The 14903-nt window shown below is 36.7% G+C and overlaps 1 protein-coding gene across 8 annotated transcripts in view; it reads right to left on the bottom strand.

Annotated features, from left to right (window-relative positions):
- Nucleotides 1-1646: 1646 nt before the first annotated feature.
- PPP1R21 (protein phosphatase 1 regulatory subunit 21) overlaps nt 1647-14903 on the bottom strand; it is a 32182-nt gene continuing 18925 nt past the window's right edge. For 5 of the 8 annotated variants that reach the window (XM_080615112.1, XM_080615109.1, XM_080615105.1 and 2 more), the window contains 10 exons: nt 14586-14678; nt 13331-13458; nt 12810-12962; nt 11973-12065; nt 10613-10846; nt 9097-9132; nt 7785-7901; nt 6773-6871; nt 4628-4756; nt 1647-3158 (listed from right to left, as the gene is read on the bottom strand). In XM_080615112.1, the coding sequence (XP_080471238.1) occupies nt 3129-3158; nt 4628-4756; nt 6773-6871; nt 7785-7901; nt 9097-9132; nt 10613-10846; nt 11973-12065; nt 12810-12962; nt 13331-13458; nt 14586-14678 (1112 nt within the window). In that variant the 3' untranslated portion in view covers nt 1647-3128. The remainder of the gene's footprint in view (nt 3159-4627; nt 4757-6772; nt 6872-7784; nt 7902-9096; nt 9133-10612; nt 10847-11972; nt 12066-12809; nt 12963-13330; nt 13459-14585; nt 14679-14903) is intronic. The other 3 variants (XM_080615108.1, XM_080615107.1, XM_080615110.1) reach the window with 3 other exon arrangements.

Consider the following 14903-nt stretch of genomic DNA (forward strand, 5'->3'; position numbering starts at 1 on the left):
GCAAGAGGTTAAGGCCTTTTAAAATAGCCAATGATTTGGTGCTTCTTGGGTACTTTCAAAACTCATGAAGCAGTAGCTCTTAAAAGGGCAATCTAGAAGTTAAACTCATTCTTGGTTATAGCAAATACTGATTTTGAACACACAGAATAGTTACTAGGGGTGTACTTTCAGAAATCTAGGATAGCTAAACATTTTGAAAGCTTTGAAGGTGTTAGCATAGGTTTGAAACAAAGTCCTGAAAGAATTTTTGAGAATCCAGTTATCAAAACCATTAATAGGAAATAGTGCTGTTTTCCTGAATTGGTTATTTATTCATGAGTATAAAGGTTATTCATGAGGTGCCCAACGTTATAGAGAAATGAATAAGCACTCTAAAAATGCTTTCAGAACCTGTGTTGCAATCAGCTGTCCATTACAAAAACTACCTAGCATTGGGATTTTTCTTTAACACTGGTTTTACACTGTATGGTTCTAAAAATTTTCCTGCCTTATAGCAGTTTGTCATTAGGTCCCTGATTAACCAGGTAGGAAGTCAAAGTTTTGAACACTAATTCCAGTGTTAGCACAACTTCTTTGCCCAAATTTTGTGTATTCCATAATAACATGCACAGACCATTCCAATGCCTGTTTCTGGATAACTTTGTCTCAGAGATGAATTCTTCACTGCAATGCTGAAGATAGCCTTCAGCTTTTCAATAACACAGCATTGTTCTGTAACAATTTAGGTATTTAAGAGCATTTGAGGTATTCAGAGACTGATGCAGAACCACCTGGTGAGCTGATGAGCACAAGCTAGTTGGGCATTTCCACTTGTTCCAGTTTCTAATGCCACCGAGTTACATGTAATATACTATGTCCCTCCACAGCATTAATACAACAGTACCCAAAATACTGGTTTACTTATTTTTTCCAAGATTCTATTTTTGTATATTGATAGTTTATGGTAGTCTGGAACTTAACTTGAAAACAGTTCCCTGAAAAACTGAAGGCAGCTCAAGTGATCAAAATTGCCTCTTCTTGAGCATGTTTACTGCTGATTGATGAAAGGGACACCCCCGTACATTTCCAAAGAGATACTGCAAGAAGAAAATGCTGATAAACGAATGTACATTGCAATTGTACCTAAATGCCTACAAATTCTATACTAATTCATGTTTTGATATTGGGGGGTATACTCTGTTGTAAACACACTTTGAGGTAAGCTACATTTAACGCTTTTATGCACGTTTTTAAACTCTCAGTCTTCAAAGCATATTTTTAGTTAAGCCTGAAAAAAATGGCATAAACAAAACCTTTTTCTCAATGCAGCCACCTATGAGAAGCAGCATCAGTAACAAGTTCAGCAATTTGATTCAGAGAATTAAATTAACAACCAAATTAATACCTTCATTGCAAGTCCTCAGAAAAGGCAGTTTCAAAAGAATTGGAAGAAAGCAATTAGCTTCCAACCCTAAATGAAACAGTTGAAGCTCTATCTGCTTCAATAAAATGGCTAGAAAGTAAACACTTCCCAAACCTCATTAGCACCACCATGTAGTTTTCAATTCAACATGATGCTAGTAAGAAACCATGCAGGCTCTCCCCATCTCCTTCCCAGTTTCACAACCACATCCATTCTGTCATTAAAAGGAAAAACTGTATCAGAACAGCTCCACAGCTGAATCAATGTAAGCTGGATGCCTGTTTGTCTTTGAGCACACAAGAAGGTGAAAAATGCTAACTTGGACACGATGTATTTGCACACTGCAGCATTAGATACAGAAATGCAGCCTGGCTCAAAGAGAAGCACTACCAGGAGTAACTAGACTGGTATAATTACTTAAGCTTACCTCACTGGGAATAGATGTTAACATCTCACCACATTATCACAATGTGCAACCTGGGTATAACCAGAATTAAGAAAGCAGTGCAGCTGGTTTCATGTAGCTGATTTTATTTTTACATACTAATAATACATATTGACACACCTGATATCAGAGTAAACCCTTATGGGTACAAGTGCTGTAATGCAAATTACAGAAGAGAAGATCAGTGTAAAGTGTGGAGCAGCACAGCACCTGATTAAAATAATAATAATAATTATACACAAAAAAAAAAAAAAATCAGTGCTGTGAAAACTTGTGGTATTAGAATTCCCTTAAAAAAAGGAAATAATAATCTTAGGAGAGGCCTAAAGTTCACAAACTTCTCAAAACACAGGAAAAGCCATGTGCATCCCCCCAGTGAATCCATAAGGACTTAATTCCATGAAGGCTTTTTGCAAATTCAGTGTTTTAATCTTCTACGTATTTCACATTCTTCTTTACTGTAAGAGCGAGTACAGTACGCTGATCTATTCTACACACACATTGTTCCACTCTTTTGGGGCAAATTACAATCACAATTTCCTCTAGTTTTAAACAGCTAGTTCAACCAATATATATATACATACACATGTAAACAAAATGCCTAAAATAAGGGTGTCAAGCAATTTCATAGAAGTATCCCAATTCAGTTATTTGTGCTCTTTACTTCAAAATCCAAAGTGCCAAATACAAGCAGCAAAAGTTTCCACTATTGGAGTCTAAAATGAAATACTGATCCCATTTATTTGTGTGAGTTGACAGAAAACATTTAAAGCCACAATTCCAATTAATTCAAAAGGGCTGAGAACAGGAGTAATACATTTACAGTAACTGCACAGCGTGCATGGCCAAAAGTCTCCAAACTAATTTTTAAACTGTTATTAACAAGGAATGTACACGTTGACAATTTAACATATAACTCAAAAATAGACAACTACTGCACTGATCCAAATTTGTTAATGCATAATCATACTTGAAAATATACAAAATCTGAAGTTATTACATGAAATTAAAACCTGGTTTTAAAAAGTGCACAGTAAAAACTGAAGGTAATTACGATATAAATTATCCACAGAGTGTCTATTTCCTGGTTTAGAGCCAACATTAAGTTCTGTTTGATTTGTTACAAGTTCTAAATATTTTAAAGCCATTTACAGCACCAAATGAGTTTTTACTAGACCCAGTATGACGCTCGGCTTCCTGGAACAAACAGGAATTGGACAATGAGCATTCACTATCTGCATCCTGTGCAGCAGCTTCCAAAGATAGTTGATTAGCTGCAAGCTATCGATTTTTGTTCTTTTTAGAATTTCCCTGCAACAAGAAACAAGGGAACAGAACATATAATTCAGATAAGAAAGTCTAGACAGATAATATACATCCTTATGTCTGATAATTTATGTCTACAGCAAAGAAGTACAGTCAAACTCAAACAGTCCATTGGCTTTTAATAATGGAAGCTTGTAACTGCTTGCTCTGAAAATCCCTCTTATCTTTATAGGCATGACAGGAAAGTACCAGATAGTTCAAATAAGCACAACAGTACCTTACTTTAACTGAAATCTGTAGAAAAGAAGACATCTGAGTTACATCCCAAGACACTGAATTGTATCAAAAGCACTAATACTGCAAGAGCAGTGAAGGTAAGTTAAATCGTAATTCACGTAAGTGCTATGTCAAATATAAACCTCTCAGGATAATTGCCTCAAATTAAAATTAATCCTCCACCCTATCCTTTTGTTCCAAAACAAATTTAACTTGGCCTATACAAACTATTCCTACTTCAGAAAAGAATTTGTTCTACAACTAACCAACTCACATTTGACTCGCAACAATTCCACAAAGCAAATGCATAGCTTAAAATAAACTTTTGTACAACAGTTATTTGCTGGCAATTCTCTGTCTTCCTATTTCCTGAAGATAACATTTGTTTTTAAACTGAGCAGCAACCCTCTCCAAGTGATAATGGCTTGAACTGCATCGTTTTGATTTCAACCCAATCGCCTTCTGCATGTGAAAACCTGAATGTACTGTTGTGAGATTCTGAACTCCCTCCTTACAGACAGAGGACCACTTCAAGTCTGAAAAGTATGACAAGTGGAAAATTCCAGAAAACATCTTATAAAAACATGAAGTGCTATGGTCAGTATGCAGCCAAGAGCTCCTCTCTAAAAACACAAGAGCTTGGACAAAGAGCTTGGACAAAAAGTAGCTTTAAAGATTACGATGCCAAATCAAGCCACTCAGATATCTGAAGGAAAACAGTTTTATAAATGGGGGGAAGGGTTTACCCTAAAAAAATTAAAATCCCCATCACGGGACCTTTAATCAAAATCTGGATTTTTAAATTATTTTTAACCCTTCAGCAAAACCTGCTCCCATACATTCCACAGTTAAGGAGAATAATGCTAGTTTATTAGTTTCACAGCCAGATGAGTGAAGGATAGAGGCCTTCACAACATCTGCCTAGACATCTCCCTAGAACTGTCAGAATAAAGATAACAGGGATTAATCACTGACTGCTCAAAACAGCAGACTTCTGTGTTTTTCATCATTAACACTAAGGTAAGTCAAAAACTTGCTTCTGATAAATGGGTAGACTCCGTGCTTCGAAAAGAACTTTAGTGTGCATTTAAGTTCACAGGTTTGGAGTTTTCTTTCCAATTGGCTGTGAATAAGAACTACAACTTGTGAATTGGTTTGTTAGAGGTTAGTACTGCAGGAATACCAAATGCCACCCACAGAACTCCAGACTTCAGCCAAATTGCCACCTCGCAACTTACCTTACTAGTCATCTTTAGTGTATCAATCTCTTCCCTTTGTTTAGTTAAGGTTTCATTCATACTGCAGAGATGGTCACTCATCATACTTAACTGATCCTCATAGCTTCTCTTTGTTGTCATCAATTCATCCTAAGGGGAAAAAAAAAATAACTACAAGCCTTTGCTCAATATTAGTGAAAAGTGGCAAAGCACCTGACTTCTGCCTCCACTTAGTAAGCTACACTTTTATGCTGAATGTGTGCAATTAAACTAAATCATTGGAAAAAAAATACTTTATGGAAGAAAATCAATAGCTATTTTTCTTTTAAGTCTCATGCATGGTCTGTACTCTTTTATTTTTGCTCTGCTTCCTTCTTAATTTCCACACCCCTCCCTACTTTTTATGGCTTACATAAAAGACTAACACAGCTAAGTTTTCCAACACTGCTTCCAGCCAACAAACAAGTAGAGTTTCTAGGGTTAGAGCACAGCCTGTACATGAATGTACATGGCATACAAAGCTGAAGGAATCAGCAAGCCACATGCAGTTGCGAAGCAATGACCTCTCTGGGATTAGAGACACATGATGGGATAGTGCACATCTATGAGTGACTACATGAATGACTAGAACTCAGCAATGAAGAGATACAGACACTTTAGGAAGGACAGGATAAAAGGGGAGAAATCATGCTTTACATGAAGGAATGTTTTAAAGACAAAATCTTACAGATAGGGATCAGAGGAGAAAATAAGGTTGGTATGGCAGGTATCTGTTACAAGCAGATAATAATCTCCCAACCCCAAGATCATGATCCTCATGAGGAATTTTAACTATTCTGAGATCTCCTGGAAGGGCAACAAGGTGTAACACAAGCAATTCAGGGGTTCTCTTTAGTGTAGTAAAGAACTTCCTGATAGCAGCAACCAATCAGCCTAGGAGATGCTCTCTGGGGACCTCCTGCTCACAAATAAGGAAAAGCTGGTCAGGGATGTGAAAGCCAATGGTAGCCTTGGCTGCAGCAACCATGAGTTAGGGGAATTTAAGACTCTGAGGGAAGCAAGATGAATAGTAGAATTACAGCAATCCTAGATTTAAGAAGAGCAGATTTTGGCTTATTACAAGGTCTGCTTGGCAAGATCCCAGGTAAAACTGCTCTGGAAGTTAAAGGGGCCCAGGAAAGCTGAATGATCAAGAACAAAGCAAAGAACAGTACAATGCTTAGGAAGTGGAGCAGTTGTGGCAGAAGGTCAGGATGACTTGATCTGAACTCTCCCTGCTCTGACCATAGGAGGGGACCAGATTACCTTCAGATTACTTCCAATCTATTCCATGATTCGGTATTATGCAGACTACTAAACATACAAATGGTAAACCTGCTATCTTTTCTTAGGATGTTAATATGTAATTGGAGATGAACATCTCATGCTGCCAAGTTGGATACTCACTGTGGAATTTGTTAAATTAAAATCAAAAGAACGCTACGTTTAACAATTCTTTAGATCATTATATTAACTGCCTGTATGGAGCATTTTAGGTACTCACCATCACAGATGAGCAATAAAGATATGAACTGAACATAAAGAAAACACAAAGGCATTTATGAATTGAATATTTATATATACTTTACTACTGGCCCCTTTCTCAGCTGTGTGGAGGGGCAGGACAAAGGGACAGGACATTTATAGGATGTTTGGCTTAAGAGGTTATTATCTATTGTTAAGACGGGCTTCTTAAAGATTACCCTGAAGTTACGTTTGCTTAATATTAAGCTATCCATGTCTAAAATAACACCCTGGCATTTTTTAAGACCTTCAGTCCCAGATGCTAGAAAGGATAATGAGTTAATTGTATCATCTGAAATCAGCCATACGACACCTTTTGACATTAAAAAAGCCATTTTCATAAAAAGCCTTGACTCAAGTGTGCTAAAACACAGGCCTGGCTACTGTAACTTTCTCCTTGCAGACATGTTCCACTTCAACTTTAAACCTGGGATTTGAAGTATCTCATTTAAGTCTCTTCTCTAGCAACCATTAGATTTTCTACATCATATAAGGACCTAATAAAGGCATGCCCACACTTGATGGCTCCAATTTTTCTCCTCCAACTTCCCCTTACACACGCCTACAAAATGCCTCCATTACATTATACAACTTTTTACTTACCTGTAACCTACTGATGTTTTGACTAGCTAGCTTCAATTCTTCCATGAGCGACTCCTTGGACTTCTCTGCTAAAGACAATCTTTTGGCAAGTGCTCGACACTGTCAATCAGAGCGGGATAGGGAAGGTAGAAGGGAGGAAAGTTAGTTCCAGAGTATTACTTTACGCCATCTTTAACCGATTGCCTTGGATGTTCCCATCTTTCTGTAATCCTTATATTTCAAGAAATTTAGTCAGAGCTTGTGCTCTCATATTTTTTAAATGCAAAGGTAATGCAATAGTTAACATTATACTTTTGTTTCATTTTACAGAATTACCATCTTGCCAATCCTCTAAATATATCTTATTTAGCACATAATTACTAGGAAATATGTCCTCAGTAAAAAGCAACACAAACAACTCACTTCATACATGGCAACAGTATCAGAAAAACATGGTTTCTTCACACTATGTCATCTACCTTTAAAAGATATTTAGTATAATTTGCTCTGTTAACCTGGAGGCTATGCTATATTCCACATCAGTTAATTACAAACTGAAATGGCCACTACTGTCAAGAAAAAATACCTCATGGTTTGCAATGAAAACAGGAAGCCACAGATATGACAAATCATTTTGTTAATGCCTGAAGTTAATTAGAACTTATGTCTAAGAACCAATTTCTCAGAGAACTGCCTCATCACTTCAAGATACACTCAAATTTTTGAATGACATCAGCATTACTAAGTCAAAACCAGCCTGGTAACTAAAGTCAGCTGCTTCAGCTTCTATGAACACGCCTATACATGACACACGTACTCCTTAATACGCTCAAGACAAGGCTACCAAAGGATTTATTTAAATATGTCTTTCTACAGTATCCATTTTCATGCGTACTATAGAAGAGGCAAAAAACATGCCAGGAACAGATTTTTATGAAAGATTATGTTCCATATATTTAAAGTCATTATCATAACACTTGCCTGTGGAAAATTCAAAAGGGATTTATTGTTTTCAGTATAGACATATGCTCACCTCAGCATGAAAGTGTACCGATTTGCTGTCAGCAAGCTGCAGATGAGATGTAAGTTCTGCTATCCTTGCCATATAGTGGTTTTTTATCAGATCTTCACGAGACTCAACATCTGGAGTCTGGCAAACCAAAATTTAAGCAGACAGACATTTATGGTTCTCAGACTGAATACTTACATCACAACATTGCCCTCTATACTAACTTTTCTTCCCTCCTGAGGCCTGGTTGCTCTATCCAAAAACATTACATTCTCCAAGCACAATAGAAGTTATAGCAGGTCACTCCACAACTTGTCACTCTGATGGTGACTCTTGATGTGAACGGACAAAACTGACAGAGAGGTAAGAAGTTAGCTTGATTCAACATATCAAGTCTCTGATGAAGATGAAAATCCAATGCAGAAGTGAACTGCTTTCACCCCCATCAAAACTTCCCACAGAAGTGGCTCTTCCCACAGAAGAATTCCTTCACAGAACTGAATTTCAGAAGCTCACAATAGTCAGAACTATTTCTAATGTTGCATGTTCCAGAAGTTTCTCTAGACATTTGAACTTTAAAAACAAACACACACACCAAGACAACTTGCCAGTTCGCTGTAAGTTACAGAGTAGCCCACTAAAAGCGGCTTTCACATAACTTGTCATTACCTTCAAGGTCAGATAATAACTGACACAAGAGCTTTTAAGCATTTGTGTCAGTCATTATCTGCCCCCCACCCCTTATAATCACACCTTCAGAAAAAACGGAGGAATAAACTAAGATACACATCAGTTCCCTGAATTATTAGCAGAAGGTACTGAATCTTATGCTGCTAAGTTCCTACTGGGGCAAGCATTACACTATCGCAGTGCTAAATAAAGAGCTAACATTTAGTCTGACAGCTGAGTCTATGTTTCTTTTGGTGTGACCTCTAGTCTGGGATAGCCTGTACTTAAGTGTTAAACACCAGGCACTATAGCAGTGACTTATTTGCAGCTTAAGCTCTTCCCCAAGGGTTAGGAATTGAGGTTTGGAATGCAGTTAGGGTTACTGAAGTACAAACAGAGGAATGCTCTCCTCAAGTCACAGATAAGACCTGGATCATAGCTCACACTGCTCCAAACTGCTTACATGAATAAGAGATAACAGTTCACTAAACAGAAGAAAATGAATGCATGGATTTCAGAAACCCGAACATACAGTATACAGACTACACGGATGATTCATGCCATTATACATCATCATTCTTTGTAATTAGACCTTTGAAATAAGTTTAACACAATCAGAATTGAAGTATTTACCAGATGTACACTGATAATGTTTAAAACAGATTACCTTTTCATTATCAGTAGTTATAGTCAACATTCCAATCTAGAACAAGGAAGAAAATACACTTAAGTGAGAACTACAAAAATAGGTACCATAACTCCAAGTCATTTCAGCTTCAGTCATAGAAGGACTTTAAATTAAAAAAACTCTCACAATTAAAACCAAAATCAGATTTAAGTACTTCTACCTGTAACAAACATGGGTGACAATAACATGAATGCCTTGAACAGAATTAAAGCTGACACCAACCCTCCAAATATATCCTTTTCCTTATGATGCACACAGGGAAAAAACAATAAAAACAACAGGATGCTGCTAGTTTTGTACGATTATGCAACTGCTTGATTAAACTAATTCAAAGGCATGGTAGTATATTCAAACATTACTTTGCATACCTTACAACAAGGAAATACGACTTGGATTTCTTTAGTACCTCCCGAATTCCCTTCTTTCCACTTTGACTAGTGAATTACATGGCCAGCTCTCTATAAAGCACTGACAGAAGTCTAGCAGGTGGGTGTACGCCAATAACTAGCTTAATGGAAGAGTATCTTCATAGAGAATTGAGAGGGGTTTTTCTGATCTCAACACAAATGGATATTTAGATATATGCAAAATATTTACACACAATATGTTGACCTGTGAGTTGCATTAAACATTTTAACTAGAAAAAGCCATTTTCTTCAAATTCCTAACAGATAAAATAGAGGATCAAAAACTTAAGATGCCAGTTCACTTCAAGATCAGGGATTTCAGAACAATCCATTGGTCATTTTTATCCTGGATCTGGAAAGGAAAGAGTGTGTGGGAAGGAGGAGGAAATTCTATTGAGTGCTGAGTAGTGATTATTTCTTACAGATGACATCCCTGTTAATACCACTTCAGAAGTGGTAATTCAGAGGAAAGGCCAACCCCTTTTAAATTCTAGTAATAAACAGGAAAAAGCCATTTACCAACATACACATCGCATGCCATATTCAAAGGCAGCTCTTGAACCCAAGTTGTATGCAGCTATGAAGGTTATGTAAAAATTAATGCTCCAGAGAACACTGAAAGCTTGAATAGCTTCAAGTTAAAATTAAGCTACAGTAAACTGACCTAAGTCTTAACTCATTTAAAAATGCTGATTACCTACTTCTGTTTGCTTAAAACATACCTAGACATGAGCAAGTGTTGGAAACTCAGAACAGACCCAAGATATATATTACTTGCAAGGCTTCCTAATTAAGAAATAAGAAAAATTCAGGAGTTAAGTGCCTACTATTTCTCCCTAAGTCACACAGGTATCGAGCTACAAAAATATCTCCATGATACTAAAGACAGTGAACAAAGTCTCAAAAATCCAGTAAGTTCCAAACTCTGCAGAAAGCATTAGCAAGCAGCTTTGCAAATACAGAGAGCCCAAGTGTGAATGCATTTCAACACATGCAAAAAAGCTTTCACTATTACTGTTCCACTGATCAAACAGTACTACTACTAAAGAAAGAGGTTTTTTCTCTATTGAAGAAAAAGGGGCACTTACCAGACTAGTACTCCTAATAGGTTCCCTCAGACTCTTTTCTGTGGTTTCCTTCTTTTGTTCAGCTACATTGGGCAAAACAGAATGCTCTTGTATAGTTTCAGTTAAATGTCCACTAAGAGAGTTCTTCAGTTTTTGGTTTTCTTTCTCTAGCTTTATTTTAGCTAGCTGGGCCTCTAACATCCAGTGTTCTTTTTCTTGTTCAAGTCTTGCAATTTTCTCCAAACTCTGCTGGACCTTTAGGAGGGAAAGTTTACAGACCAGGTTATTGAACACCAGGGGAAAAAAAGCCACACCGGAAATGTTTGAGACTGTATTATTTTAACCATTACGTAAGTGAGCTAATGAATAATGCAGCAGGTAACTACTGATTTCAGCTGCACTTTTAACTGTGGTCACCTCTCATAAATGACCATGTTATTTAATTTGTATGAAACATGCATCACAAATTTACAGCTCATAGAACTGGCAACATAATTAGGTGAAAAACCAAAGCAGGGAAGAATCTGATGAAAACCTGAAAGATGTGTGCCTGGTACCAGCATTGTCTTGTTCTGCTCTAGAAAAAGAAACAACCTCTCCCCTCCCATTAGTCCCACCTTACTCTTATTCTGATGAGAACCCACTTGTCCAGATTAAAAAATCAACTATGAAAGAGTACACATCGCATCACTCCACACATTTCTGCTGAAATTAATCTCACCCCTACTAATACACTTTGAATACTGGCCACTACAAAAGAGGCCCACACCAATAATGTTCTTTTTCTTCATGGAAGTTCTATGATGGTGACTCAAGCATAGTCTGAGCATTCAAGCTAATAAAAGATGTTTTAGCGTTGATCAGTTAGTCTCATTCACATGAGATGATGGGCAAAAATTATATATCTATACACACTGCAAGAATGATAAACTGTAATCTATTAAAGACTAACTGAAAAGGAAAATCTTTGTTCTTTACCAGTGCTAATAAAACCTGCATAGTCCAAATAAGCACTCGCAGCAATACATAACACTAGAAATGAATACTTCAGTAGATCTTATTCTTTACTTTGCATTTATTTGAATTACTAAAGATTGCCTGACTTATTGTATTTATAAACAAAGACAACAATGGCATTATCCTGTCTTTTATAACTACATGTACATTCTGCAGGTGCAGAACAAGTCTTTGATAACCCAGCCTGACAAGGATAAATTTTACTTTCAAAACTCTACAGGACATCTACAGTCTAACTTTAAGCTTACATATATGCATACATACGTACAAACAACCACATGCATAAATGTGGAGACTATTTGATACTACTTTACCTTTATAAAATACACTATCATACATGTTAGTAAAATTTATACCAGAATACCTGTTGTGCAAGACCTTCTCTGCTTTCTGTAGAACTCAGAAGAACTCTACGATTGGCTAAAGCCTCTTCATAAGGCACTGAAGCTGCACAAGGCTGCACAACGATAAAAGAAACCTCAAAACATGTTTCTCAGTAGATCAGATTACGTATTCTACACTTATCTTCTTATTGCCCTCCTTACTTTAATAAAGGGAAAAAACACCCCACCTTCCAAGTGTTTACCAGTCAGTAGAAAAAAAAAAAAGGATAGTCTGAGTTCACAAAAGAACACCACCCCAATATACACATCTGATAAAAAACTGATCAAATGCATCCTAAGGCCTACTTTACAGGTACTGCAGCAAAGTGATTTAACAACAACTGTTAGCACACCATCACAAAATTGTTAATTTTGATGGAGACAACAGGGAGACATGGGACTGTCCAGTCCTTCGGGTCAGCACATTTTCTCCAGCACACCTCCTTTTCAGCTGTCTTTTTGTTTTTCCTGCTGCTCTCCACTGCCTTCCAGTGAATGCAAGTGTAAGAATATGATGTCATTCACCCTACATTCCTGGTGAATATGAGAGGAAATTTAACTAAGCAGTTACCCTCTTTCTCCTTGGAGCCTTGGCAAAGAAATAATTACTGGAAATGGGTAATGGCAGAATTGGCACATACTCTCAGAGAACTATGTTCTCTAAAATTTTCAGTAGCATTATTGCTCAGCCAAAGATTCTCATTCAAAGAATCTCATCCATTCCAAACACTGAAAATCCTTAGTTTGTATTCTCTTTAGCAAAACCAATTATCAACAGAATTGTTTCCTTTCCGTGCAAGCATGACAGCTGAACAAACCTTCTTCAAAGACTTCATGTAAGCAACCGCCTTTTTCTTGTACTGCAGCATACACTCAGCTGAAAGAGGGCTGATGAACTCTGTTCCTCCTTTAGGGCCATAGCTCAGTGAAGCAGTGAAATGATCCAAGTTGTTGCTGAAGAACGAGGCAATCTAGACAGATCAGGAAAAGTCACTTTTTGAATTAAGTTGGCCAGAACAATTCATCAAGGCAATCACTCTTTCAAGAGAAAAACAAGTATTGAGTGAAACAGGACTTCACAACAAGAATTTAAAGCAGGCTACAGACTCTTCCACATAACTTAGACCTTTCTAATGTAAAGCATCCCCTCCACAGTTCCTACTTTTATCACCCATTCAGTTGTTTTTAACTTGTAGCCTGAAAATACCTCAGAACACACCTTATAAATTATTAGTATCAGAGGCATACATAGATTTTCCAAATCATTCACTTAAGTTGTGGGGATTTTTCTTAACCTGCACAAGGTAGGGCATTTTATTGAAACAAAAAAATCCATTACCTTGCCTGCTCCATTTGTTAAAGCAGCAACAGAAGATAAAATACAGTCATTTGTAGTTATGAGTTTCTGCGTGGCAGTTGGAACATCTTGTTCTAAAGTAGCTTTCTGACTGTAGTGCTTGGAAATATCTAGAAAAAGAAAAGATATCTTAAATACACTAATTAATTTCAACTTTATTTGACAATAAAGTACTATTGCTACAGAATGGAGAAATCCCAGGTCACTACCACCAAAAATTACAATTTGAGGCAAGCTTCAGCAGCTTGAAATTAGTTTGGGTTGGGAAAGAAGGAGAGTAGGGCCAAATCAAGTATTCTGGAGTATGGGATTGTGAGATGTTGAGTACAACATTTCTGTTGCTAGCTAATAAATTCTAATGAGTTTTCCTCAGTGCTTTTACAAAGGAAATAAAAGCAAAGTAAAGTATAAGCTGGGCTGATTTTACATTATACTAACTAGGTTAAAAGGTACAAGATATTTTTCAATCAACTTATCTATGCTACAAAACTCTGGGTTTAGTGTCTCATTTTGTTAGAGGGACAATCTCTAATCTTTTTTTAAAACGGATTCTTCAAAATGGAGCTATGCTATTGATGTTATAAACAAAAAAATCTCTCAATTTAGCTTAAAATTATAAAAGCTTACTGTTTAAACAGCTGACTAGTAATAAAACAATGCACCTATAGGGATTATTTTCTCCCTGGGAAGTGCTATATGGTACAGAAATTCTAGCACATAACACATTTTCTGTAAAACCCCTTGATAAAAGGAAGATAAGCCATTTTCAAGGAAGAACTTACGTTTCAAAAAGAACACAGCCTTCTTTGTAAGCTTTGGTTATATATTCATGTTAAAAATAGTAACAAACCTATGAACAGTAAGCTAAAATTCCACTTTGAAGGCAGGTGCTGTCAAGAGTATGCAAGCAGGGGAAAATATGTACACATATGCTATTTCCACTAGATCAATGAAGTTCAGAAAGTAAAGTGATACTGCTCAGGAAGATCTAGAGCACCACAATTAAGCATTCTAGCAACTCAGAAGAGCAAATCTAACAGAACAGGAGTGAAAAACCTGCGTGTGTGTCCAAAACAAGTAGTTAGTGGGTTTGGTTTCTTATGTTAGTTTGCAAAGGCAAAACAAACCAGTTTTATCACATATTATACATTCAACATTGTTACAGACAGAATACATGCGTGCTATGTTAAACAGAAAGAAATAGAGCTGAAACATAACAGTACTCCTGTACTCTCACCTTTTAAAATGTCATGAAATCCATGAAGGCTTGCAGCAATGTTTGTAAACACCAAGTTGTAATTTGTCCTAAGAAGTCCTTCTGGTTTTGTACCTAAGGGTACAACGTAGGAAGGAAAAACACTACTAAGATTTGACCATGAATGAAGAGTTAGCTTTGAAAGTAATCTAATTTCCATCTACTAGAAACATTTGCATGGGGTATGAGAACCATAAGAGATTCATTTACTTCAATCTCAAAAGTAGATATACGAGTTTTTGCCAGAGTAGGCAGGTAAAAGACTTCCAAGTTTCCCCAATTTCATTCAGATTTTACAAA

The sequence above is a fragment of the Psittacula echo genome, assembly GCF_963264785.1.
Source record: "Psittacula echo genome assembly, chromosome: 4".
NCBI lineage: Eukaryota > Metazoa > Chordata > Aves > Psittaciformes > Psittacidae > Psittacula > Psittacula echo.